This window comes from Lagenorhynchus albirostris, chromosome 18, assembly GCF_949774975.1.
Source record: "Lagenorhynchus albirostris chromosome 18, mLagAlb1.1, whole genome shotgun sequence".
NCBI lineage: Eukaryota > Metazoa > Chordata > Mammalia > Artiodactyla > Delphinidae > Lagenorhynchus > Lagenorhynchus albirostris.
Window position 1 is genome coordinate 60,989,385 of NC_083112.1, and position 27,889 is coordinate 61,017,273.

Genomic DNA, 27,889 nt, shown 5'->3' on the forward strand with positions numbered 1-27,889 from the left:
TTCATGGAACTGATGTCAGAGGCCAAGTAAGTACTATTTCATTGAAGAAGTATCTCAGCCATTGCCCTGGAATGATTTTAGAACAAGCAATCTAATCAGTCAACACTAATCAATGCTGAAAGTGCTGCCTTTGATATCAATGGTCATTAAAAAGTCCCATGACATTTAACTAAGACTTAAAATTATTCATCTCTATCTCTTGGCAAGGGTTCAAATTTGAGAATAAATTCCCTTTAGGTGGTTAAAGCATTTATAGTCTCCCTGGCCTGATGCTTTTAAGTAGTTTTGTTTTACTGGAGGAGGACTGTCTACAGGTGCCTGTAGATGATGAAACACTCTTGTCATTCACAGTCTTAGTGTTAAGTCAATCATATTTCAAAAATACATCTGGCCCTTTGGCTTATGGTTTCTAATGCAAAATTCCTTTTGTAAATTGACAAAATTCCTTTGTCATTTTAAAATCACTTAAAGTCTTCATTTTTCTATCTTCCTTGTGAGAAACTCCCCTGAGCACTTTTACCCTAGTAGTTCTTTGAGAAATGTTTTAAAGAAATTCCAGAAGTGGTAAAGCTCAGAAGGGCCCTTATAGATACAAAGTACTGAAGCAAAATATGATGCTAAAGGGTAATAAGAGAATAAACTGGACTTTACTGTGAAAATAAGAACGTTATAAGGTTTGAATGTAATTTTTATGACTTCTAAGTTTTTTCAGAAAATCGTAATGTTACCAAAAAAAAAAGTTCCAAAGCAGCAAACATACAGAAATTAAAAAAAAAATAACGTCTCATGTACACTCTTTTAAAACCTAAGTGCTATCAAGCCTCTCAATTGAGATCTTTAACTATAAATAGTTTTTTGCCTTTTGTATTGTGCCCAGATCCCATTTCGTGCAATTCGAATACAAATTCCTATGCATTGAGGACCTTGATTTATACGGAAGTATTTATATGGAAGTATTCCCAGTTGGTGTTTCTCATCGCGTCTTCTCTGAGTCTCTTCGTACATTCGCTCTTCTTTTCCTCAGACTGCAGTTCCCCGGAATGGATTGGGAGAGCGAGGTCGGGTTCCGTTTTAGTTGTTTCCTGGCTCCACGCAGCGCCGCTCTGCTGTCTCTCCAGCGTGGACCACAGTTGACAGGCTCCACGGGTGAGGGAGGCCCCGGGCAGCACGCGGGGGGCGTGGCCTGACCACGGGCGGGGGCGGGGCCTGTCCGCGGAGCTAGACCAGCTGCGCGTCCCAAGTCGGCCGCTTCCCGCCGAGCCCTCGGCTACCGCGGTGGTTCCCCGAGCCAGATACTCTCGGGCTCCGTGCGACTCCAGCCGTTTCCTCGCTCGCGCGGCGCCATCTCGCCCCGCTGGAGAGGGAGACCTGGCGGCGCTCTGACTGAGAACTCCGGTGTCTCAGCCTTGGGGCACCTCCGGAGACAGCCAAGTGCCCGCAGGTGAAGCCGGCGTCCCAGCCCACCGACAGATAGCACCTCTTGGGAACCTCGACCACCGAGCCTTTTCCAGCGCCTGCAGCGCAAGGCGCGCGGGGAGAGTGGGGTCCACGGCGGGGGAAGGAGTGACCAGGACACCGATGATGGACGCACAGACCTGGCGCGTGGGCTGTCGCTGTCTCCTCCTTCTGGCTCTCGTTGGGTCTACCCGAAGCGAGGGCTTGCAGAGCTGCGAAGAAGTTAGGAAACTTTTCCAGTGGCGCCTGGTGGGACCCGTCAAGGGGCTGCAGGATTCGCCGCGGGCAGGTAAGGCGCGGACTGTCGGCGCGGAGCTGTGCGTCTGGGCGCGGGCTGGGGCGTCCGGGGCGCCGGCCCTGCGCTCCCCAGGTTGTCTGAATGGCCCTTCTTGGGAAGATGACCTTTGAGGCCTTCGGGCCGCGCAGGGTGAATCCTGGGGAGGCCTCTGGGGAAGCGCGGCGTGAACATCCCGAGCGCAACGCAGCTCCGGGGACTCCCTGACTCCGCCTGCGGCTGAGCCGAGCTCTGGGCGTTTGCTTCCCGCCCGGCTCCCTTAGTCTCGGCGGATGCGCTGGAAGGGGTCGGTAAACCTGCCAGCGGGGGACAGCGCGGCCTGACCGCGTTTCTGTTCCACGTGGGAACTTCCCCAGTGCCCTGCCGGGGGGCCTCGGTTGGCTGCTTTCTCGTACGGTGGACGGAGTTGGGCTGGTCGCTGTAAGTTTGATAGTAAAAACACAAAGCTGCCTTATCCTCCTTTGCTGGAGAATGGGGCAGTGACAAGGGCGGCCGGTCCCCTCTGTCATTAAGACTCGCCCTCGCTGGTGTGACCCTTAGCTGCCCCTCCGCGCCCGGGCATCAAGCCCACCTTGCAGGAACCTAAACTACCCAGTGTGTCTCTCGGAGCCACTGGGTAGATGCAACGCCTGAAAGATGTGCCGGCAACAGGCGATCAAACAGAATGCATGGGGGAGCCACTTGACATGGATGAGATCTTCCAGAGATTGAAAGGGAAAGAATACAGTAAGTGTGGCAAGCGTCGATTCTGCTTCTCGTAAGCGCGTGTGCCTGCACCTTTACTCTGTGCTCCGTGCCCCCTCCGCGCAATTTCCTTCTGCGGGCGGGATTTCCAGTTTACATTCGGTCTGGAAGAATAGGTCTTAGTTGTCAAACGCGACAGCAGGTGTCTGGAGCTAAGATCGATCTTACTGGAGCAATGCACCTAATTACGAGGCCAACACACTGACAAATGCTGTGAGCTTATTGGTTAGACGAAGAACTTGTGGAGGATGCTTGGGTCTAAAATCCGTCCTCTGAGTTTGTATGGTGAGGGGGCTTGCTCGTAGCACTATGGAGCTCTGGCTCTTTCGCTTGGTTGCTTTGCTGGTTGTCAACTCAGTTCTGGAGTCATCCCACAAGGAAAATCTGGCCATTTGAGCCCGCCGAAACTATTTTAGTTTACAAGACTAGTCTTATAAACAAACACACAAATATTTATTTGAACACCTATTCGGTACTAGGCACTTTTTCTATACTACTTGAAACAACATAGTTGGATATTCTCAGCTGAGGGCAGTTCTGTTCTCAAACGATACCACCCCCTTGTAAACCTGTTCTTATTTTGGTGCATTCGTTTCATTTAAAAAAGAAAAAACCCACACTTGTCAGTAGCTAATGCAACTAAAGTGAGTGTGTGTGTTGGGGCAGGGGACTTGGTGGGGGCATTGAGCTGTGAAATCCTCACCTGAACCATAGATTTTGCCCCCCCAGATCCCATAATTTTGGCTGATATGTTCAGTAAATGTTGACAGTAAGGCCTTGATGTCACCACCCATCTCATATCTCAGTATATCTGGTACCTGCTAAACATAATACAGTGACTAGAAGGTATTACATTTCTAGAACCTTGTGTGTGTTTCATCTCTTTTGAAGAGGAACTTTGCAGCGTTATCAGTCACTGGCATAACATTTTACTGAATCTGAAACTCTGTCCTACAGAGAAGGAAATGGTTGCACTTATTTGTGTTTGATATACATGACACACAAAAAAGAGCCAGGATGGCAGGCATCTTCTTTTCTAAGGCATTCTGGATTGTTTCCCCATTGCTAGTACCTTTCTTTATCTGTGGCTTAAGGGCAATGGAGGAATCCTAGCAGTACCTACTCAAGGGGCCATGCAGGGCTGCACTCTTAGGGACATCAGTGGTGCTGGTGAAAAGAAGTGCTGAATTCTTTTGATATTTGCATTAAGAAAAAGTCACGTGAAAGTATTATTCTGAATCAGAATCACCCAATAACAGGCACTTACATCTGAATTTGATATAATTCTGAATTTTTATTGTTTCTCTATTGTTGGTCATTTTTTATTTGAATAATTAAATGAATATTAAACTGTTTCTTTTAACAGGCACTCACATCTGAATTTGATATAATTCTGAATTTTTATCATTCCTCTATTGTTGGTCATTTTTTATTTGAATAATTAAATGAATATTAAACTGTTTCTTTTAACATTGACGTCTCTTTTCTTTCCACTAAAAAAACTTTCATTCCCCATTTGAGTAAACCACACATACCACATGGTTCATAAATGCTTTTCTTTATTTTTGTATTTATATGCGATCTATAATATTTAGCTTGATTGAGTATAGTAGTTGAATCTTATTTTCTAAAATTATCCTCAATCTCAAGAGAGAACATAGTTAATATCTAAGTAGTCATTCTCACATAAGAATACAAATATTAATATTCTTTTTAGCAGGTGTATGTATTTAGCACATAGGCTTTCATTGACTAAAGCTAATACATTTAAATTTGATATTTGTTTTCCTTGAAAGTTAATTTTTTTAGTGCTTTCTTGCATTTCTTGTCCACAAGTAGTTAATTCCTGAGATGCCTGGCCAAAATGCCACTTTTAAAATATAAGCAGGTAGAATAACTTTTTACAGTTTCATTCTATATTTGTGACTTTTACATCTTCTGAAAACTATGTTACCCAATTTGAAATTACTAAAATGGTGAGAACAGCCATTTAAGCTGTTTCTCAGATTCCCCTCACCTTTGTTCTCTACCCTGCTCCAATTCTTTTAAGCCTATTGAGCTCCTAAGGATGTTTGGATGAGAAATGTAAAAAAGGAGAGAAGATGTACATGTGATTAGAATTACAGATTTCCCTGTGTTCTGATTTTATTTCCTAGGTAGTAGTCAAGGTGCCCTTTGCTCTTGTTTATTTCATCCAGAAAAGAACTGTTAGTGAAAATGTCTTTTAAAAGGTCCTTTTATTTTTATTTTTTTTTATTGGGGAGAAGGGATAATGCTTTCCCATTGAAATTCTCTTCACACAGGCATTGTTCACACATGCATTATTTCCTTTTTTTTAAAGAAGCTAATTCAGAAAGGAGGAGCTTATAAAAATCCAAGGCTACCTTCAGATTTTATATACCAACTAGTTTTTAAATGTGGATGTTGCTTGATACAGAGAGTAGCGTGTGAAAGATAACTTTTTCTTGGTAGCTTTGGCTGTAAATAGTATAATAAAAATAAACTTGATGTGGCAAAGTTAAATTCTAATACTATAGGACACTTTAAGTAGTGCGCTATAGTTCTTTTAAACTGCTATCATTATAATCCAGTCTTATATTGACTTCAAGGGCAGTGTTGTTTTATACTGATACCCAAGAGAAACAATCTACTTGGTGACCTTGGAGTTTGGAATTATAGACGTTTGGGTTCAAAACCTGGTCCTGGCACCTGTGACTCTGTGACTGAGGTTAATCAGTTGTCCTCTTTGAACCTCCATTTTCTCATCTGTAAAATGGGGATGTTAGTTCTCAAAGGCATGTTGCATAGATGAAATGCAATAATACATGTATGTAAGATAGCACAAATCTAGGTACATAGTAAGTGCTCAAAAAATGTGTTGCTGTTATTACAGTTTTTTATTTAGTGTCTTGATTGTAGCTGAACTCGACCTTTAAGGGTGAAATTTTAGTTTTGGATCTCTATAAATCAGAATGTGTTTTATAATAACTAGTTTTTTAAAAGTCACAGATGATTGTTTTTAAAAGTGGGAAATACGTTTCTATCTAAAATGGTACTTATTAGGTCATGGTGAACATTTTGTTTCTTTTCATGAACTAAATGGAAAATCAAAGAAACCTGTCTGAAATGGTATTTCTTAGGTTATGGTGAATGTTGTTTTTTTGTGGATCAAGGGGAACTGTAAGAAAGAAACCAAGCTGCACTGCACCACTGCTAGCTGCAGCACCCGTAGCCACTGGTTCTCCCACCATCCTGCCGTCTGTATTCAGGGAGGTGAAGGAGTGTGTAGGAGGTGCCTTAGGGAGTCACATCATTCGACGGCTGGTGGCCATAGTCACTCATTGACAGTAATCTCAATTTGGGACTCTTGTTTCTCATGAACTAACCCCTTTTGCTGCTTGGGCAGCATGGTTATGGTGATCCAAAACCATAAACGGGACCCACAGGCTGATGTTGGGCAGATCAGTAATAACAGGATTGTCTTGGGTTGAAGTCCACCAGCCAGGAACCACCAGAAACAGGATGATTGTCAAACAAACTAGGTCTTATTTTCTGCAGCAAGGGAGATCGCACAGCTCAGGAACTGTGGGTGCCTTGGTTAGAGGCAGTTGAAAGGGGCTTTTTATAGGATTTGGCTTTGTGCTGGGTGATTACAAGGGTTTAAGGAAGCAGGGCAATTCAGGAATTGAGCATCTTCCTAACTTACTTAGGTGTCAGGAAGATAAAGATGGGGCTAGTTTTCTTTAATGAAGAAGCAGTAGTCACTCTTGCTGATCAAAAGAGGGGGATATTTAGTTACTTTTGTGGTTGTAGAGTGTCCTCGTGGCTATCCTGCTGCATCACAGGTCTCAGGTGGCTTTGTCTCATCATTGTTTTCTTATTCTGAGCATGTTGTCTCTGTTGAGTTGTAAACATCAAGCCCTAGTTCCAGTGTCAGGGAAACTTGTCACTTTCTCCTCTGGAATATCTGGCGTGTGCTTCGATGTCTAAGAAAATGATGTGTTTCATTTTTATCCAGGCTTTTAGTGAAGCTTCATAATGGGGAAGCGAGTATGATTTTCTACCTTTGGGCCATAGAGTATGACTCTCCATCAGGGCCTGAATTGTACAAATCACATCCTATTCCCTCATAGTCAGTTTACTAACAAATGTAAATGTTGTGTGTGTCCCTGTCCTCTCTCCATCCCCAAATTTAAGTTCCTTTTTGCCAAGTGTCCAACATCCTGTGTTTGTATAATCAGCTTTAAGGAGGGGTGCAATTTAGGAAACTTAAGAATAGCATTTTATAATTATTTTATACTTCCCCCAACCATGTTTCCAGCTTGCTAGGACTTTCTAGAATATGGAATTTGGCTTGTCTGATAAGAACACCTTCCTGATCTATAACATTTCTTTTATCATTAATTGGTATAAGACCAAGAGTAACATTTCAACAACCAGATACTACTTGTAAACAGACATGACTTACAAATCAATGGCCTCTTGATATAACTGTTCAAGAAACCACAAATTCATTTTGTTAAAATGGAGTCATGAGAGACTTCATTCATATACTTTGTTGAAATAGATTATGAACGTGGTACCCTATCTACTCCGTTAACTAACAAGAGCGATTCATTTTAATAGAGAGTAGCCATTTTCCATATCTACCTTTCTTTTACAAAAGCCTGACCTTTAGAAGACAAGACACCACCAATTGTGCCCTCAATTCTTCTACTTTTCAGCTTTAGAAATTTCAAATTTTACCAGTGGTACTGCTAAAATCATCCTAGAATGATTAGTCATTCTTCTGTGAATCACAACAAATATCACAGTTTTTGATTAGCCTTATCAGGTTCACATATGGCTGCCGTGTAAGTTGAATGTATAATACACTTTTTCAGAAAGAAAATGAGATTTTGTACTTTCATGGTTTTATGAGAGTCTACACTTCTCTTGAAAATTTAAAATACTGAAAAGTACAAAGAAAGCAAAACAATTTTACCATCCAGAAATAACTACCAATAACCCTTTGAATTATCTTTTCAACACCCTCATCAATCCTCTGCTCAGCACATAAATATTTTTTGAAAGAATGTAGAATCACTTTTTCTTTCTTTGTAACATGCCTTTTCCAATCATAAACATCCTTCTAAATATGTATTTTTTTAGTGACTAAGATTCTACTGAATCACTGTACCATTCATTGAATTCTCTACTGTTGTTGGAAATATAGGTTTCTAATATTTGCTACCATAAAGTCACATGGCTAAGGACATGAAAGGCAAATGTGCCAAACTCTCACCCCACTCACAGCCCTGTGATCGCCTTATCTCCATTCATTCCGCTTCAGCGTTTTTCAGTGTCAGCACCACTGACCTGTGGGGCTGGATAATTCTTTGTTGTTGGCAGGGGTGGCGAGTGCCGTCCTGTGTATTGTAAGGTGTTTAGAAGCTTCCCTGACCTTTAGCCCCCTGGATGCCAGTAGCAACGCCTTTCCTCACCCCCAGTTCTGACAACAGAAGATGTCTCTAGACATTGCCAAATGACCCAGGAGAGGTAAAATCGTCCTGACTGAGAGCCACTAGTATAAATGTCCAACCTATGGGTCCTTCACATACACACATTATATAGCTGGCTGGCTTGCAAGCCTCAGGTCTCAGCTTAGGTGTCAGCTCCTCAGAGAAGCCTTTCTCAAGGTTCACTGAACCCTGTTCCCCGCTGTTTCTTTCATGGCACTTTTCACGGTGCCATATTTCTTTTCTTTTTGCTGTTGATTTTTCACCACTAGATTGTGTGCATGTTGAGGATAGAGAATATGTCTACCGAGACCGGTTTCATGGATATGAAACGTGTACAGTCACACAGGGTCCCACACTCAGAAGGGCCCTATGCTTGGTTTAATGTCCTGCTGTTACCATCTTGAAGTTTGAAAAAGGGTCCTGTGCTTCCTTTCTGCATTGGGCCCTGCAAATTATGTAGCCAGTCCAGCTGTGTACCTTGTTCACTGTAGAATATCTGGTGCCCAGAACAGCGGCTGACACAAAATAGGAGTTGAAATGTCTGTTGAATACTTTAGTAAAGCTTCAAAGAGCCTCTTATTTCACCTTTTGAACCTCTCTGATTCTTAAGTTAAACTTCAGAAGTCAGTCCACAGGTATTGAACACCCAAGATTCTATTGATACAGTGATTTTTTTTTTTTATGTTTTATGGTGTTATAAAAATGAGTTAAAAATTGGCCCCTATGTCTTTTACTTCTTCATAGCTGGTTGGGACCATTAGCCCAAAGCCCACTGGTGCCAAACTCAAATTTTTACAGTTCCAATTGCTTTAATACAGCTCAAGTAAACATATTTTTAGTCGTTTAGAGTCTGCCTGCTTTGCAAACCCCACAAAGCTGAACTTATCTGCTAGCCATACAGATAAAATAAACTCTGGTGCAGTAAAAGACCCCAAGTTACTGCTGCCCTTTGAAGCTCTTTGACTCAGAGACTTCCCATCTTGCTGCTAAGCAATATCACCTAGACACGGGGTCCCCCTCTCCAATACCCGTCTCTCCTGGGATTTCCCTTGTTTTCTTCCTCTTCTGGGTGGTGGTCCTGCACCAGTGTCTCGGCAGGTCTCCTGCTGTGAGGGACATCATCCCCTCTCATGCAACCTGTCAAAGTGGCACCCAACTAAAGCTCATTGGATACTACTGCCATCATGAGGTCCTGTCTTTTCTTTAACCAGCCCTGAAATCCTCACTCACCACATACAGATCAGTATTTAGTTATTTCTAATATAAGGTTGGGACTCAAAAGTAGCAATACTGATTTTAAATGTGTTTCTTTCCTTCTGCTAGACTGTAGGCTACTTGTGAGCAGGAACTGTGATTGATTTATCTTTTTGTTCTGTGATTAGGCCAAACTTAATGAATCAATTTTGATTTTTAGAATTAATCTTATATTCGTAGTTACCCAACAGGCTCAATTTATCGTGTTTAATTATGTTTTTTATGCCTGATATTAATAGAATGAGAAATGTAGATGGTGAAGTTTTAAAAAATATATTCTGATCTGGGCTTAGTTGTGTTGTTGAATAAGTTGTTTATGTGGAGTTAATATCTTCTTATGTAACTGCCACAAATTTTATAAAGTGACCTAATGCTTTTGAGTGTAAATTTAAAGAAATTTTTATCTATCTTAGCTAACATTTTTGAAATGGAGTAAATTAATTGCCAAACCAACGTCTGAAAGAAAGTTTCCTCAAATGTCTTGCAAGGGAAGGAAGATTATTTAACATTTAAGGATTCATTTGCAGTTGTTATCACCATGTAGACAGTGTGACTGATCTGCCTTAGAACATTAATTGATCTATTATTGGAAGAATGGAGAAAAATAAAGGTGACCAACTATAATTTACAATTGGCTGTGGGTTGGTCGGTTTGTGTTTTATTTGAATATATGTTTTGCAAAATTGTTTCTTTCCATGAGAAAATTCATAGTAAGGAACTGGAAGATGATTTGGTTTTCCATCTCCTACCCTGATTAATTCCATGTTGGGAAAAAGTACAAATCACTTAGCTATGGAATTGTTCCTGAGCTGGGAAGATTGTTAAAGGACACTGACCTGGGGTCTAGATTCCATGTGACCAAGTAGAGAGGCCACAATCTTTCAGAGGAAGCAAGAAAATAACTGCTGTTAAATCACAAAACATGATATATGGTAGCAGGTACAATTTGTCTCTAAAGTATTTACAACAATTCCAATTTTAGAACTACTCACCTAGCCTTTAAGACTTCTTTTCAGTGATATCTTAGAAAAAAACTTTTTTTTCCCGTGTGAATTGTGATTGGTTATTTTTTTAGGATATCTTAGAATTGGTTTTATGAAGTTTTACCTAAGTAAAGGATTACTTAAGTCAGTGCTAATGAGACATGCATATTCTGGTATGGTTCAGCTAGTAACTTAAATATCTTTCAAATACAGTCATATTTAAAAGCTAGTGAACATTTCTTGTTTCCTAATTTAAATTGCTTATTATTCTTTTTAGGATAATGGGTTTGAATTACTGGTTTTCCTCTCCTGTGCTCTGATAATTAGATTTTCTTTAGTTTTTATAATTCTGTATGGCAATATAATGAAATAATCTTTGGCAGCTGTCTTTTTAGAACTCATAGTCTTTTGTTTTTCCTTGTCTTATAGTTTCAAGAGACGTTAGTTCATAATTCCTTCAGTATAGTATTCATTTTGGGAGAGGCTAAGAACTGAGAGTTGGATAAAAAGCATATCAAGAGTGTGACTTCACTGATCAAATGAACGTAGAAATTATTTCTGCATGTCCTTGTTCATAGCATATATACTCTTTAAATGGAAGACTGTCAGTATTAAATTACCTGTTCAGATTTATTTGCTTTTTTGAACAACTCTCTTATTTGGTAAGGTTATACCAAGTTACGTTTGGTTCATTTTCTTTTGATCATTGAAAATGTCTGTGTTTAATGAGCTGAAACTGAAGTCGGTCAATAAAGTGAAGAGATTAATAGTCTGTTCTTCACCAGGCTTGGAATACATTTTACTCTGGGGTGTAAAAGTCACTTTTAAAAAGAAGATTTTTTGATTAACTTAAAAGGTAAAGGAAAGAGGAATAACATTGAAAGAGTCAAAAAGCTGAGGAATCCACGAGTTCTTCAGAGTCCCCTTTATTTATCAGGTGAAGATATGTGGGTCTGGATTTGAAGAGTTAAGAGCTTTAGCTGCAAAACAAAACTAAATGTTGCTTTTTACCTTTCTAAGTTTAGGGTCACAGATAAGCTTGAAGTCGTTAAATATTTAATATTTAGTTTATCTTTGGACATATCTTACATAGAAAACAAGGAAAAGTGGTAAGTATGACAGAGCATTGAAAAGTTGTCATGGGATAAATAAATGGGAAATGAGACATTTTAACTTATACTTTGTCCCATATTATGGTCACATATTTTAGTGAATACCAATGAATTTCATTCTGAAATAGCTTGGTCTTGACTACATCACTTATTAGCTATGTGACCTTCAGCAGATAACTCAACCTCTCAGAAAATGTTTTTCTTTCTTCACAGGGATAGTATGTAGGCTGTTCCTCTTCCCTTTCAGTGGTTTATGAGGACCACATGGTACGGTGTAAAAGCTTTGTAAACAATAATATAATCCACTAATATAGTTAATTCTATCAATACTAGAAATGTAATTCTTAGATGCATTTAAAAAATTCTTTATATGAGATCAAAGAGCAGGCAAAGTAGAGATCCTTTTTCTTCATGCTAATAAACTTCTAAACTTTCAGATAATTTTCTCCCATCACTCACTCTCAAAGTATTGATCCTCTACTCACAGAAACTTAGTCCATCCTTTCACTCTTTATTTTAGTTAATAAGTTACTTAATTGTTTATAGTTTAATTCTAAGGTAAAATCAGATTTGTTTATTCATATTACGTAGTTTAAGATCTAAAGACTGGTCTTTTGTGAAATAATGTCATTTATATTAATTCTATTAAGATTAAGAGGGAGGTACTTTGCCTGGAAACATGCTGATCAAATGCAAGCAGGGAGAGGCTCTGCAGCTCGTGATTGACGTCATGAGGGGGAGGAGGGGTTAATTTTCTACTGCGTTTTATCACGTTCTTGCACGTCACAGTGCTGCTGGGTCTTTTTGTGTGTCTTCTGCATTGCGGATGAGAACTTTTTTTCCATAAGAAAGGCACAGAGGTGGAGCATGCTGGTCTCTGCTTGCCCCTTTAGATGGACTCTCCATCCTGCTCTGTCCCTGGACTACATCAAAGGCATTCTTGCCTCTGGCAGCCCTTGGGAAGCAGTGGCTGAGAAGAAGACTGGGCAAGTGGAGTGTGGTGCATTCCAGGTCTCACCTTGTGGGGTTCCGGCAGCCTCCCTAAGTCCCTTGACCTAAGCACACAGCTCCTCTCAAGCGACCTCACTTCCCTTCTCTGGATTCTGGTAGCTACTTTCTCCTCTTGTCTCCTCTGAGGTAGTAACAGCTCCTTCTCCACAGTTATTAGCCAGGGAGTACTGCAGTATCCTTTATAGTTTTCCTATACCCTGCCCTTTATAAAAGATTTTATTGAATAATTCTATTTGAGATAGCAATTTATTTCAAGATCCTTCCTGTATGACAAAACTTTACATACTTTAGATATTTAAACCCATAGCTTTCAGAGATCATTTGATTTGTAATTAAAATATATAGAAGCACAAATCTGTTCTAGAGTTGAATTATAAATGCTTTTAGAGTTCTAATCAATGATGATCTCTCTATTCATATTCAGGTACCTCGTGATCATGCTTCTGTTAATTAGTTGTTTCTTTCCTTCCGTTTTCCCTCACCCCTTCTATGAAGAACACTGGTGCTGGCTAACTCTTTAGGTTTCAGTTGGAAATTTGACTAAATAGATAACACCCCAGAATAAAACAGCAATTTAATCCCCACTGACTCCACTAATTCAATCAACAGCCAAATGTCACAGAATCTGTTTTACAAACGTCCCCGTAATTCCTCTACCCACCATCATTGCCACCACCATGCTTTAACCTAGTGCCTTCTCATGGCTGGATTACTCAATCAGCCTACATCTGTTCTTGGTCCTTGCCAGTTCATTTCCCAATTAATTCCCAATGAAGTAAACTTTATTTCTCATGTTAAATCCTTCAAAGATTTCCCATTGCCTTTCTCTAAAAAACAAACAAACGAACAAACAAAAACCAGCAAAAAGAAAAAAAAAGTGATTCTATTTGAATACGTAATTTCTGTATAATCAAAAAATAAAATAAACATCACAGTGAAGTAAATGGGGGAAAAACTCTATGTCATTTCATCTGTCATACACAACAACCAAAAGGTTAGCATCCTTAATCGTGCATGAGCTCTTATAAATTGGTGACAAAGACACTAATATTCCAAGGGAAATGAAAAAAGAACATAAAGAGGAAATTCAAATGATTAAATGACTAATAAGGATATGTGAAGATGATTGACTCAAGAGTAAGAGAGGAAAACTAATTTCTCAGGAATATCACATTGTCAAAGATTAAAAATACTGATATCTAATGCTCCTGTGATTGTAGCAAATAGAGCACTCTCATCTACAAATACTGAGAAAGAAGACTGGTGAAGACTGTCTCTACATTTGGGGAGAATTTTGCATATATCACTCAAAATTTAAATTTTGTATACCCTTTGCCTACCAATTCCAATTTATAGGAAAGTGTTCTAACAAAGTAACTGGACAAATTTAAATGAATATATATATACATACATAAGCAGGTTTATTGCACTTAGAATCCACAGCTAATGTAGATGCCTATTAATGTTTATTAAATGATAAATTATGGATAATCATGTGGACACTAAACCCAGAGAGGTAAAGCTATGTAACCAAAGTGACTCATGGCCCTATTGAAAGGAAAAAGCAAATTATGACTCGACTTAAAAAAAAAAAGAAGGAACCGGGCTTCCCTGGTGGCGCAGTGGTTGAGAGTCCGCCTGCTGCTGCAGGGGACACGGGTTCGTGCCCTGGTCCGGGAAGATCCCACATGCCGCGGAGCGGCTGGGCCCGTGAGCCATGGCCGCTGAGCCTGCGCGTCCAGAGCCTGTGCTCCGCAACGGGAGAGGCCACAGCAGCGAGAAGCCCGCGTACCGCAAAAATAAATAAATTAATTAAAAAAAAGGGAGGCTTGGGAGGAGCCCCTGTAGTTACTCAGAGCCCGTCATTGAGAATGGGGAGGATGTTGGAGAGGCTGGATAGAGGGCTGCGTGTGCCTAAAGTGCTCACATTTGTAACAGTCTCTTTCCCAATGTCCTGGCTCTTTGCAAATAATAGCAGAAACTAGGAGGGTTTGGGTTTCATTTAGGAGCCTTCATTTATTGGAGTTGAGGATTAAGAAGTTTGGTGGTCTTCCTTATAGGCGACTCATCTAGAGTGTGAGAGAGCTGGTGTGGCAGATTAACTGAATCTGGGGTGGACAGTTTCCCGTTCCATCCTGGCCCTTTTCACTAGAAGGGAAAGGTCTTGGTTCAGCCCATTAATAAACATAGAGTTAAAAACTATGCAGGTGAAATCAACATCTGAAGGAAGACCAGAACTTTCTTTAAAAACAATCTGAAGTCAATCATAATCTTCATGAACAGGTTCATCAGATCTCTGTGTTCAAGGCTGACTATTGTTCTAGTCAAACAGGCTTTGGAAAAGCCCTAGGAATTGCTCCCTGAGGTTGCCTAGTGATCACCTGAGCCTGATCATATAAGAAGTTAGGGGGCTTTTTTCCTGATTGTAATTCTAGAAACCTTTCAGGTCTTTGCTAATTGGTGGTTTCCATCCAATGCTGGCCCTGGCCTTCACCAGCAGGCATATGGACTGGCTATTATAAGTCAGAGAAACCAGGTTGATAAGCTTGAATGACTACATTAAAGTCCTCAGCAAATCTGTGAGGATCTTTGGTTACTTTGGGAAAATCTTCAACTATGGCTTGCAATTCAGCTTTAGCCCAGATTTCCTTTTCTTGGAGAGACAAGAGAGGCGGTCAGGGCATAAGAACTCCCTTTTCTGGTCTCCTGACTCTAACTGGTTTCTATTTAATTGTTTTCACAAGTCACATGCTAGCTTGTTAACTTGCAAGTAGGAAAAACTCCCAGACCCTTCACACGCCCCAGCAACCACTCCCACCCCCACCCCACACACACCATACATAGACCTGGTGTTCCATTTCAACCATAGCTCAGTGCTTTTGGTTTCCCCAATGAAACCATACCTTTTCATACATCTCGCCTTTTGTCAACTCTCTGTGGAATATCATTCCCCCCCCCCGCTCTGCTTTTCTGCCTCTAATCTTGTCTGACCAATCAGAATTCAAATTTGTTTTTCTACTTATTAGTTTTGTGAACTTAGACAAATTTAACCATAATAAACTCACTTTCTCATTTATTAAACAGGAATATTTTCTACCCCCCCTTTTTTTTTTTGGTGAGGATACTATAAAGCATCTAGTTAAAAAATTATTCAAGATAAAGCTCAAAATCCCCTCTGACACCCTCTCTTGTCTCTCCAAGAAGAGGAAACCATTTTTTTCCTTTGTGCTTCCGTAGAACCTGGTACATACTTCTTTCATAGCACTTTGTCACATTAATTAAAGTTTTTACAAATGTGTCTCCCCCTAGGTTGAGCCCTGGAGGGGCAAAACTGCATTCTGTCCTTCTTGGTATCCTTAATAACTATCACAGTGTCTTGAGCAGGACAGGTGTTTAATCAATATTTGATGAATTCATTTGATTTATTAATCAAAATAAGGAACAGGAAATTACTCTGCAATTTAACACAGGTGGAAGGAAGACTCAGCATCTTTTGAATACTCCCCTGAGAAGGGGGCTAAGAGCCCATGTATGCTGTAAGGCTGCCCACTTGCACCCACAACTCAGGAGCTTACACATTTATCAGCCTTTAAGATGCCATTTTAAGAATGCTGGTTAAATTGACCTCAAAAAGAATAACCAGCAAAACCCAGACTATGATCTGCTGCATATTATTTCCATGGGCTGTTTCATTAGTGTTCTTAGCAGGAGGGTCTCACTAGCTCGCGAGCAACGCTGCATCCTGAATATGTTTCTTAAAGAGCCCCAGTACATATCAGTATTAAAGCTCTGGGAAGGACTACACTTGAGAGAGTCTATTTATTTGATTATTAAGAAAAACATTTATTTGCATAGGGAAAGAGTGATTTTTTTCCTCACTCACTTTTTATTCTCCTGGGACATTTTTACTTCGTACCAATTAGGGAAGCTCTTCTTGAAAAAGTGGATGGAGGAGATGGAGAGACTTAGAAGGCGGAATTTTTAGGGGATTTGAGTGGAAGGATGAGTCTAGTAGGATGCCCAGTTTCTGAAGTAGCTTTCAGAGTGTAGAAGACAGTCTGCAGGGAAGAAGGTACAACATGGGGCATGTCAGTATGGAGGTTACTCTGGTATATCTTGGTGATAATGTACAATAGATAGTTGCAAGTGTGGGTCCAAATATCACTTGAGAGAGGGATGTACATAAAGACATGGAGATCATTAAGTGTGTGAGTGAATTCCTGGGAGTAAAAGTTCATTCACGGACAGAACTGAGAGGCAGAACCTGCATCAACACAAATAATTAAGGACTAGGAGAAAGCAGATAATCCAGTGATGTTCTAGAAATCAAAGAAAGGGAAGGGTTCTGAGAACTGGGGAGTAAGTATTGGCAGATTCCACAAAGAGGTCAAGAGTGGTTAGAAATGAATGTGTCCCTTGGATTTGAAAACGCGGAGTCCACCAGTTACCTGGGTGTGTGCATTCACCAAGGAGTGGTCAGGTCAGACTTGAGACGGCAGGGCTGGCATGAGAATGAGGTGGAAACAATCAGTTCACACCCCCCTTTCGAGAAGCTGACTTCTGCGGAGAAGAAGAGAAAGAGCCAGAGTATAATTGGTCGTTCTTTTGTGTATGAGCGTTTTGCAAAGTACACTCTTTATGAACATGTCTACAGCTTAAGAAAGTGATGAAATGAGTGCAAAGTGGTGACTGAGAGACAGCCATCATTACCTAAGGCCTTTTTGGCTGTGTTAAGGATTTTGGACTCTATCTCAAGAGCAATCGAAAGTCATGGAAAATCTTTTAGCATAAGTGCCATGATTAGATTTGCATTTTAAAAAGACTTTTCTTGTCGGTAGGTATCCATTTAAAACTTCTTTTCTAGGTTTAAGATTAGAGTGGTGGTAGTACAGGTGGAAAGAAGTAAACTTAAAAATTATTTAAGAGGTAGAATCAATATGATTTTGATTTCTTCTACTTGTCTTGCAACAGCAGTCTATTAAGGTGCTTCTCATGTACTTTAAAAATTGTTCATTCAGCTGAAATCAGTCCCAAAAGCAAGAGGAACACATTGACCTTGAATTCATGGCTATTTGAGTAACCCGAATTACATTGCATGTTGTGTATGGCTATTCAAATGACTATGCTTCTCACTGCATGGTTAATAAAGTCTCATGCTGTAGCTCCCTACTGTCTATTTGTAGGTGAGTTATAAAACTTCTAGAGGAGCTAATAATCTGAGCCAGAAGGAGTCAAGCCATTCAATGTCTTAAGTGATTTCAATTAGCCATAGATCTCTACATATGTGTTTGTATCCTAGCTCTTCTAATACTAGTTTAAATCAATGTGCAGCTTTTAGCAAACAACCGTCAGACTTATTTATGAATTTATGTGTCATGGGCCATAGGAAAATGTCACTGTCAGTTATGTAATTATTAGAGTATAAAATGGAGATAGTTTGTGACCAAATAGCTCTTGTTTGAGCAACTGCTTAGTAACCTTTCGTGTTAACTTTGGGCCTGAGTTTATGTTAATGTGACAAGGAGGGAGCTGCAGTGATGGCCTCAGACTCCTCCTGGCTTTACCTGTGTCTCACAATTCCCTGCATCCCTAGAACAGTTAGTAAAGTTTGTGATTCTGTGAGTTACTGCTTCTGTGAGTGGGATTTGATAATCCACCTCTTTTTAATCCCACTTTCTAGGCTAGTGGACTTTCAGATTTGTGGGTTTCCTTTGTAATTAAAAAAAAATTTTCTACATTATATGCCCTAAAATTTCATTTTGTCAGGGAAATGGTAACATAACCATTTTCAATAATCAAAGGCAGGTGACCATGTTATACTTGATGAGAACATAGCTGTAATCCTCATGGAATAACCCACCTCCCCTGTACCTCTATTTCTTAAAGTTGAGAAATCAAGGGGCTCTTGGCTTTTTGCATGTCAAGCTGTTTATTCTTTTTCTCTTTTATTTGCCTACTCCCAGTGCCAGCAGCATAGTTTCCTATTTATTCCTACTATTTCCTCCTTTCTATTATTTTTTTATGTTTACCTTTTGATGTTTTGTGAAATAACTTCTTAATGTGTGCACTTAATAAAATAGTTCCTCCTCCTTAAAATAATGTATAAATAAATTTATGAGGCATCTTTTAGTGTCTTAAAATGGAGAAAATGCAAGAGTAGATCTTGGAATGCAACTCAAGGTCTCACTCTATCAGGCATCATTGTGATCCTATCATAAGCACATTTCTACCAGTCATTATAAATCAATATCACCTCCCATAGTCATCCAGAGGGTGAACAAGTAAACACTTTCAAGGATTTTAGAATCATCCAACTTTTTCTCTTAGCTTCCGTTCAAAGAATCTGCTAGCTTATTTACTTGTGTATTCTGAGGTAGAAACTTGTCTAAATGTCATAAAGAACTGCTAACAGTTATTTTGGGATGTGATGGTCCATTTTTACAATTACGTACTGTGAGGCATACCTCTTCAGGAAGTTCCATTCTAATACCAAAAACAAAACAGCACATTAAGAAAGAGATAAGGGCTTCCCTGGTGGCGCAGTGGTTGAGAGTCCGCCTGCCGCTGCAGGGGACACGGGTTCGTGACCCGGTCAGGGAGGATCCCACGTGCCGCGGGGCGGCTGGGCCCGTGAGCCATGGCCGCTGAGCCTGCGCGTCCGGAGCCTGTGCTCCGCAACGGGAGAGGCCACAACAGTGAGAGGCCCGCGTACCGCAAAAAAAAAAAAAAGGAAAGAAAAGAAGGAAGATAAACTTTTTTTTTGGTTTAAAGTGGAATTCAGAATGTTAGCCTTTTTAAGGTGGAATTCAGAATGTTAGCATTTTAAGGTGGAATTCAGAATGTTAGCATTTTTAAGGTGGAATTCAGAATGTTAGCATTTTAACTCTTCCTTTTTCCTCCCCATCCTCCACATTATGATAAAAGTCATTAAGCAATAAAATAGGGAAAACATGTATCATTTTATGGAAACCACAGTGGACTATCACCCAAATACCAAAATATTTGACAAATTTCTCCATGATAAAGTTCATGAAGGTAAGAATGGGGGAGGGACCAATAAGCTTACAGTTTGCTGAAGCTCGTGGAAGAAAAATTGCTCCAGAAATCAGAAATGTCACCCTAATGCAGCCTCACTAACACCTTTTGGCTCAGAACTATAGGGCCCACCAGGGAGGTGGGCCATGAGACAGCGGATGAGAGGAAAAGTATTGATTATACTGCTGTTTCCTAAAGTGTTCCTCATGTCGGAACTCACAGAGGATATGTGCACCCTAAGGAGACTGGCATGCCAAGCGAAGCAGGGCCCCTGCTAATGTTGATCCCAGCAAAGGCAGGGGTACCAGCTGAAGAAGGAAGCATCACCCTGGAGACCCTAAAAAATAGTATAGAAAATTGGGCAGAGCCTTGAAACTCCCTGTTCCACAGTGTCTTCCTGATGCTGATCCTTCCCTATCCCACCTGGACTCCTGGGTCTCCCAGCTAGTAAAGAAGCATGACTGAAAACATTGATTAACATTCCTTCTGGGTCTGAAATTCAACAACAGAAATCTAAAAATTTGACAAGCTTAATTGCAACTCCAAATACATCATAAAACAGATAACTTCTATAAGGTACATGTAAAAATGGAAAACCTGCTGGACTTGTAAAAGATCCAGAATTTCAGTCTGAGAGATGTTTAATAGAAAAGAATACCTCCTAATTTCTCATTCATATTTCATGTTGCATTCATAAGACAAAACTGTACATCTTGGAAAATAATCGGAGAATAGAAAAGGATTCTTGAAGGTCAAATTCACGGTTTTCTTAAAGAATGCAGTGAAGCCTATGAAAAATAGGCTAAATAGAACCTGAATGACTGAATTAGAAGATATGTTTAGAAGTTCCTCCTGAATTATGAAGAAAAGGTTAAAGTAATGTAAACTATGAACAAAAAGATGGGAGGAGTGCAAGATACAGTCGAAAGATCCAACAGCTGATAAATATTTCAGAGTGAGAGAGAAAAGCATAGGAAAGGCAGTCTTGGAAATAATGGAAGAAATACTACAGAGTCAGAGACTTGAAGCATTATGGTCTAATAATTAAGTGCACGGGCTTTGGAGCCTTGCTGCAGGTTTCACGTCTTGGCCATTTATTAAGCATTTATATTATTGTTTTTGAGACCATTTTTATTATTGAAATGATTTATAGTCTGGTAAAATTTTTGAACCATTAGTACTTTAAAAAGTCATTTAAACTTATAGTCAGAAGAAGAGAGGTTACTAAAAGGACAAATAGGCAGATTGATGTTGGACTTCTTTACAATACTGGAAGCTGGAAGATACAGACTTTGGAAGGAAACTGTATTTAAGATAGTAGGTATTCTCAGATACACAGGGGTTTAATTAAAAAGGCTACTGTATGCGTACAATTCCTTTTTTTTTTTTTTACTTAAAAGTTTCTAAGTTGGGCTTCCCTGGTAGCGCAGTGGTTGAGAGTCTGCCTGCCGATGCAGGGGACGCGGGTTCGTGCCCCGGTCCGGGAAGATCCCACATGCCGCGGAGCGGCTAGGCCCGTGAGCCATGGCCGCTGGGCCTGCGCGTCCGGAGCCTGTGCTCCGCAACGGGAGAGGCCACAACAGTGAGAGGCCCGCGTACCGGTTAAAAAAAAAAAAAAAGTTTCTAAGTCAAGTAAGAAACAATTAGAAATAAAACAATCAGTCATAATACATACTTGGAATAAAATGGCCAGTGATAGGAAAAAGAAATGAGTCATTATAATTATTTTGTAAATGAAGATTTCTGACCTCAGTTTTGTGTGATGTTTGCAAATAATGATTCTAAATCATAAATCTGATATTAAATTTATGGAGGTAATAAGAAATATAATCTCTTGCACTGTAATAGAAGGAGGATGGGAACTCGTAGCAGTTGATTGGTTTTACTTAGGGATAGATTTCTGCAGACTTACAGGATCCTGGGGACCTGCGATTCTATTTCATCATGACATTGCTGGATTTTCTTGGGACAAGAATGACTTCTTTTGGCGGAGTTGGTGGCAGGATTAGATAGTAAAGTGTGGTGGGTGAAGACTGCCAGAATCCAGTGTTTTTTAGACACAGCCTGGAATTTAGTTACCCCTGTTCTGGATATCATAGTCATGACTGATAACCCAAGTTTTTGGGTGAAACTGGGCCCAGTACGGAGGCTGGCAATCTAGTATGGGTTGGGGAAAACAATTTGACCCCATTGTTAGAAATGGAATAAACAGTAGGAGTATATATAATTTAGTTACTGGAATTCAGGTATGAAAGTATGTCAGGACAAGCAAAGGTACTAAATATGTTGAACCAATGCAGAATGAATTTTGGATACTTAATTGAACCCTTGACTAGGATTCAGTTAATACTAGAATCTGGAGTGGGATGGAGCCTGCAGGTAGAAATAGGGTATCTCAGCTGACTCAAGGGCAGGCATCTAAATAGACTGTTAATTTTAAAATGAGATGTTTGTCATTTAAATGGGATGTTTAGTTATCATAGCTATATGAGAAGAGAAAAGCAAATACCATTTTTGACAGCCTGCTATACACCAGGTACTTGCTAGGATTTTTAATCCATCATTTTGTTAATTTTTAATGTGTTTAGGTATATTATTAGAGCTTTTCTATAATAAATGTAACCAATTTTCAAAGTGCTATTTACCTTTTTTCCTTTTCTGAATTCCAATATTTGGGTTAACACTTTTTCAGATGCAGAGTCTACTACTCCATAATTTACTCATTTCCTGGGTAAAATGGATTAGTGTGTTTATCTGCTATACTATTAAATCATTAGGTAAGAAGTTTTTGTTCCTTACTTTTCTTCTTTCTAAATTCAAAAAATTCAAAAGCAATTTTTTTTTGGTTAAGGCTAAATTTTAAGTTGTTCTGAAGGAATAAATGCTTGTTTGAACATAGAGATTTTTTTTTAGAGGCCTCTTTTTAAAAAAATAATTAATTAATTAATTAATTAATCTTTGGCTGTGTTCTTCGTTTCTGTGCGAGGGCTTTCTCTACTTGCGGAGAGTGGGGGCCACTCTTCATCGCTGTGCGCGGGCCTCTCACTGTCGTGGCCTCTCCAGACGCGCAGGCTCAGTAGTTGTGGCTCACGGGCCTAGCCGCTCCGGGGCATGTAGGATCTTCCCAGACCAGGGCTCGAACCTGTGTCCCCTGCATTGGCAGGCAGACTCTCAACCACTGCGCCACCAGGGAAGCCCGAACATAAAGATTTTTAAGGCACATTTTTTCATGTGCCTTACCAATTTTGAGTTTGTTTTAGAAAAAAATCCTGTCCTATCTATAGTATATTTAAAAAGCATCTAGTTTATGAGCACTATTTTAATAAAAAAAATTTTTATTACTCTTCAAGACAACTCATAGACTAATGTAGAATAACCAGTCCTTCTTTCCTTCCTCCCTTCCTCCATTCCTTTCTCTTCTCTTCTCTTCTTTGACAAACAGTAATTAGTAGTTTATCAGATAAAGGAGAAATTACAAGGTCCTTTTCCTCAAGAAGCTGATGGTTTTTAGGAGGGAAGAAAATGTAGAATAAAAATATTTTACGTACTAAGATAGTGTTTTGGATAGAGCTGTAGAGTTCAAAGTAGGGATTGCGTAATCCTAATAGGGGCCCTCAGAAAAGTTTGAACTGAATTTGGAAAGATGAGAAAGTGTTCAGTAGAAAGAATAAAGGAAGAGAGGGGTCAAGGGCATCCTAGCCTGGGGCAGAAATGGTATAAAGGCCTGGAAGTATGGAACAACATTCTATGCTCAAAGGTAGTGGAGCTGATGGTGTGAGATGAGGCAAAGTGGATGATGAGGCAGAGATCAATGTCTCTCAAGTGTTAGTATGCAAGACAAGAACCTGTAGTGTCCCTTAGAAATAAAGATCTAGTCATTCCCCTAGACATCCTGATTCAACCAGTTTGGTAATCTTCATTTTCATAAAGCAGTTTGCTTTCTCCCTATCAATGATTTTTTTTTTTTTTTTTTGCGGTACGCGGGCCTCTCACTGTTGTGGCCTCTCCCGTTGCGGAGCACAGGCTCCGGACGCGCAGGCTCAGTGGCCATGGCTCACGGGCCCAGCCGCTCCGCGGCATGTGGGATCTTCCCAGACCGGGTCACGAACCCGTGTCCCCTGCATCGGCAGGCGGACTCTCAACCACTGCGCCACCAGGTAAGCCCTATCCCCTTTGTTTTACTCATCAATCATCCTGGTGGTGGGTACCTTGTCTACCTGCATTGCCATTCACCACAGAAATCTCTGTTATTAACTTGTACTTAACATTTTTCATTTCAGGACTGGGTCATGAAATTTACATATCCTTAATCTATGTCACCTAATCATGCTCCAAAATGGCCATGCCATTTTATACTCTTACCAGTCAAACATGCACTTTTTATTCTCTTTTTAAATTCTGGGAGGTGTTCTTAGACGATGGGAGCATAAGTGGCCATTTTCAATGGCCCATCTCCCAGTATCCATGGAAATGTTGAAAAAGAAGCAAAAACATAAAAGAAGACTTCATCTACATCACAACCAGGAAAAGCCTCAATATATAAAAAGCTCTAGAGACTGTTAGATGCCAAACACAATGCCATGGATGTTGAGTCGACCGGACAGGAAATACCCTATCTGGGACCGTTTTCCCCCTTGCCAATTTGTGGAGAGTGGAGAAGAAACTATGTTTCTACCATCCTGTTACTTTAGAACTCACACTACAAGACAGAAAATGAAATGGGGTAAGCTGCACATCTCAAGCCTCCAGGTCTTACCCTTCTGTGTGAATAACTGATGTTCTATGTACAATTAAGCCCATCTTTCACTACTAATGAACTTCTACCTGACAATGTAGAAACTGTCCCGGGTTGTTTCTTTCCATCCCCACCAAGTATCCCCATGAGACCCCAAGGTGCGTTTTGTATGTCCATGTGTGTTTTGTGTAGTCAGTTTGGGCTTCCTCTGGTGTAGTGCTGTAGGACTTGGCACTCCCACTTGAAATGAGACATCAGTTGCTCCTGTGGTGGTCCTTTATCATTTCTTAGTCACTGTCGTCCCCACAGTACCCTAGTTTTGTTTGTTCTTTTGAAACCAGCTACCCTCTGTCTCTCACACGTAGTTTGAATGCAATTCCCCCAGCACTGAACTCCTAATTGTCTTAAACCAGTCAACATCCTTCGTGTTTTGGCCACAATGATTGTTCACATGTGGGCACATAAGCCAGCCAGAGCCAATGAAATGTGAAGAGATGTTTGCTGGAACTTCTGAGAAAAGGAAGTTTTCTTTTTCTTCTATAAGGACTATCTGAAGTATATTTCCTCTTCTGAGTGGTATGGACTGAATTACAGCAGCCATTTTTCTACCTGAGGCTGGAATGTCTGGGGGTGCTCACCAGGGGACACTTAGGATGGGGCAAAATCTATGGGAGACAGAGAGGAGAAACAGAGAGGAAGCAGGTCCTCTGTGAGACCATTAAAGCAATGATGTCAAAAGTTGCCTAGAACTATACTTACTTTATACTTTTAGTTTTCTGAACTAATTAAATCCCTTATGCTTTTGCCAATTTGAGTTGGATTTTTTTTTTTTTTTTTTTTTTTTTGCGGTACATGGGCCTCTCACTGTTGTGGCCTCTCCCGTTGCGGAGCACAGGCTCCGGACGCGCAGGCTCAGCGGCCATGGCTCACGGGCCCAGCTGCTCTGCAGCATGTGGGATCTTCCCGGATTGGGGCACGAACCCGCGTCCCCTGCCTCGGCAGGCGGACTCTCAACCACTGCGCCACCAGGGAAGCCCTTTTGTTTATTTTTATTCACAAGTATTTGGGTGACACAGTTCCCTTTAATGTGTGTGTTAACAAACATGGTGGCAGTGGGGTTCCCTGTAGTAGAGCTGGTGATGAGTTGTATTTAATACATTACTTATTTCTAGTCACAAAAGGTAGCCTTGATGTTTGGGTTGGGACACTTTTGAGTGTGTCACCATTCTCTACCCAGAAGCACTCTGCCTGCCCACCCACAATTTCTAAGCCTGGCTTCTTTGCCTGGGCTTTTCAATGTGTTTCACGGTTCCTGAGTTCCTTCTGTATAACATCGATCAATTCATTCTTTCCTGCTACCCCTCCACTAGAGTATTAGCTTGGGTACTTTGGTTGCAAGAAACACAAACTAATTATAAGCCTTAGGTGTATCTCATGAAACCCCAAAATAGGGGAAATAATTTGGTCTCCGAAAAGAACTACAGTAGGAACTATAGAGAACTCTGATGGCCTTCCCTTCATTTCTCTACTCTGTACACTCTGATTTTTTGTCTCCATGGTGAAATAGCATGGGCACCTCACTCCTAAATTATGTATTAAAACAGCCTGATGGAAAACAGACTAGACTTTCTGTGTGCTCCAATGCTAAAATTCTCAGATGAAACAGTCCAGTTGATTCTGTTTCAATCACTTATTTGCTTTCAGTTCAGCAAACTTTAATCAGATGTGAGGTCACCTGACATACCTGAGGCCAGCAGGGACCTCTCCTGTGGAGGTGTTGAGAGAGCAGTTCTCAGAGGAAAGGGGGTAACTGTGAAGTGGGCTGATTCCACAGGAATTGTGGCAGGCAATTCATTTTGCTCTGGGATCCATTTATGGTTGGGAGCTTCCTCGCCTTCCCCACCGCTAACCCCACCACCGACAAGGTCTTTAGACCATGGACATCTGTGGATGCAAATACATCCTTGAAAATGGAGAAGTAATGCTCAATTTCTTGTGCCAGATAGTTCAGAATCTCAGCCTCAGCCTGGCTTGCGGGAGCGGTGCTGCATGGGCCTGGCTTCATTTAGAGAAACAGTGTGGATTGTTGGCTATAGAACAGTTTGGGACTCATTAAAACTGAGGGGATGAGATTGCAATTGATTTTTTTTTTCCATCCCTCAAGGAGCAGGCTCTACAGTTGCTGGTTCTTAACAGATATATGTATTAATATATATTTCAGCTTTTTCTCCTGAGTTGGTTAACATGTCAGAGTGTCGACTCCAAATTCATGACTTCAAGTTTGAGAGTGCATTCCATTTAGCAGACCTTTTCTCTGCTTCAGGACATACTTTCATATGAGAATTGCTTTGTTATGGGTTATAAAAGTAAGGATTTAAATATGTGATTTTGTGTGAACATTCATCAGCCGTGACTAGAAAAACAACTGAATACATTATCCATTGAAGGATCAATGATGCCATTTATATGCGAGGGACAGCATTACTGTTCTACCAGTGGGTATTATGTTGACCCTATTTGTTTAAATTTGTAGATTAGCAAATGTTACTTATTTTATTTATTGAATTTTTAATTCAATTTTATTATCATTTTTTATTGAATCCAGAACCATAAAAAACCCTTAATAGCTGAAACACTTAATACTCTTATGAAAAAAAATTTTTATTTTAATGAATAATATCAATATATACTTTTAGAGGACAGTGCCTGTATTCCAGAAAAGAAAAGAGATGAATCTTTAAATTACAGTGGTACATTATTGAGGAATATTTGTAAAAATGTAAATTCGATCATCATAAATACTATTTCAAAATGTTTATTGAACCAGTTTTTAATGTCCTCAGCAACATGCTCATCCTGGATCTATATGGAAAACTATCTCATTAATTTTCAGCCGTGAAAGTGCTTTCTTAGGCTTCTTGCAAAATATTTATGTGCAAGTAAGGAGAAAGGGAGGGAGACTAATACTTTCCTGAAGATCTTTTGTTCCAGGTACTGTGCTAGTTACATGCAATACATTGGGAAACAAGGCAAAGGTGGTCGTTATCCTATGGGAGCTCGTAGTCTTGGGAGAGAAGCAAATTAGATGGAATCAATTAACTACACAAAGCAAACGTTCAGGAAAGCACCAAGATGCAGGGTGGTATCAGGAACTGTTAGGCAGCCCTTCAGGTCAGGGTTGGCAGAACTTAGAAAGGAATGAGCTTTCAAACTGTTAAACAGGTTTTAGGCCAAATGCCACAGAGATGAGAAATTAACCTCACGCTTTCCCATTTCCTCCAAATACTGACACCTGTCCAGAATCCTTCTTCTTTTGTTCTCTCTCTAGGGCTTCCAGGTCATTGATTGTTGTATTTTGCCCAGTTCATGGTGGCTTTCTGTGGCTAGCACTGCCATGTTGCAAGTGGAATCCTTCTTCTTATTTCTTGGACATAACACATTTTATTTCATTTTAGAGCAGAGAACTGGAATGGCCACTGAAAGAGTGTTATCAGACGCTGCATTTAGTATCACATCCTTCTGATGTCCTGGAATAAACCATAAAAGAGAGTGGAATGATTTGGCCTGCCATAATCCTGGGAAATAGTATTAGTGTTGTATTGGCTAGATTTCTTGATAAGGTAGGTAACTGAAGAATCTGTCGTAGATCCAGGCTTTACTCTGAGCTGGAAAATGACTACGGCATCTGCAAAACTTGCATTCTTGCATAATTGAATTCAGGTCCAGCAGAAAAGAGAAAGCTTTGCTTTCCTGGAGGCCTCAGC

At 40.3% G+C, this 27,889-nt stretch overlaps 1 protein-coding gene across 1 annotated transcript in view; it reads left to right on the forward strand.

The window, feature by feature from the left end:
* The first annotated feature begins 1,578 nt into the window (after window positions 1-1,578).
* GPC5 (glypican 5) overlaps window positions 1,579-27,889 on the forward strand; it is a 1,366,876-nt gene continuing 1,340,565 nt past the window's right edge. Inside the window, exon 1 of the mRNA XM_060129314.1 lies at window positions 1,579-1,744. Coding sequence (XP_059985297.1) covers window positions 1,579-1,744 — 166 coding nt within the window. The remainder of the gene's footprint in view (window positions 1,745-27,889) is intronic.